General features: G+C 55.0%; 1 protein-coding gene across 1 annotated transcript in view; it reads right to left on the reverse strand.

Annotated features, from left to right (window-relative positions):
* Positions 1–977, reverse strand: part of LOC119586000 (putative proline-rich protein 21) — an 8523-nt gene that overhangs the window by 5820 nt on the left and 1726 nt on the right. Inside the window, exon 2 of the mRNA XM_037934711.1 lies at positions 3–702. Coding sequence (XP_037790639.1) covers positions 3–702 — 700 coding nt within the window. The remainder of the gene's footprint in view (positions 1–2; positions 703–977) is intronic.

Genomic DNA, 977 nt, shown 5'->3' on the forward strand with positions numbered 1-977 from the left:
ACAGGCGAGAGGATCTTGGTCAAGGAAAGTTATTGTGAGCCGATCATGTGGCTGAGAGAACAGGGAGACGGGTTTTATAGGGAGGTTGGCGAGGTATCGGCGAGGCTGATGGGGTCGAGAAGAGATTGCAGGAGGGAGAGGGAGAGGGGGGGCGGAGGCGTGTGCGATGGCCTGGATGAGGGGACGTGGATGAGGGGACGTGGATGAGGGGACGTGGATGAGGGGACGTGGATGATGGGACGTGGATGAGGGGACGTGGATGAGGGACGTGGATGAGGGGACGTGGATGAGGGGACGTGGATGAAGGGACGTGGATGAGGGGACGGGGATGAGGGGACGTGGATGAGGGGACGTGGATGAAGGGACGGTGGATGAGGGACGTGGATGAAGGGGACGTGGATGAAGGGACGTGGATGAGGGGACGGGGATGAGGGGACGTGGATGAGGGGACGGTGATGAGGGGACGTGGATGAGGGGACGTGGATGAGGGGACGTGGATGAGGGGACGTGGATGAGGGGACGTGGATGAGGGGACGTGGATGAAGGGACGTGGATGAGGGGACGTGGATGAAGGGACGTGGGTGAGGGGACGTGGATGAGAAAACGGGGACGAAGGAACGGAGACGTGGAAACGTGGATGAGGAGACGTGGAGGGGAAGACGTGGATGAGGAGACGCGGATAAAGAAACGCGGAAGGAGAGACTAAGAGGAAGTCGAAGATTAAATAACAGGGAGAAAGCGGGTGATAGTGAGGAGCGCGGAAGAGAGATCAATCATCCCTCCCACGTTATTAGTGGAAAAAAAATTAATACTCGCTCAGATTCCTTTTAAACGGGACGAGACAGTAAATTAAAGGTTGAGGAAGATGGAGACTAATAATCAAGGAAGAGCATTTGTTTTGTGCAATTTAAGTATTTCAAGAGAAAGGCTGCTATGCAAGGGAATATTAGCCAGAGAAACCCCAATCAAAAAGTGGT

The sequence above is a fragment of the Penaeus monodon genome, chromosome 20 (genome assembly GCF_015228065.2).
Source record: "Penaeus monodon isolate SGIC_2016 chromosome 20, NSTDA_Pmon_1, whole genome shotgun sequence".
Taxonomy (NCBI): domain Eukaryota; kingdom Metazoa; phylum Arthropoda; class Malacostraca; order Decapoda; family Penaeidae; genus Penaeus; species Penaeus monodon.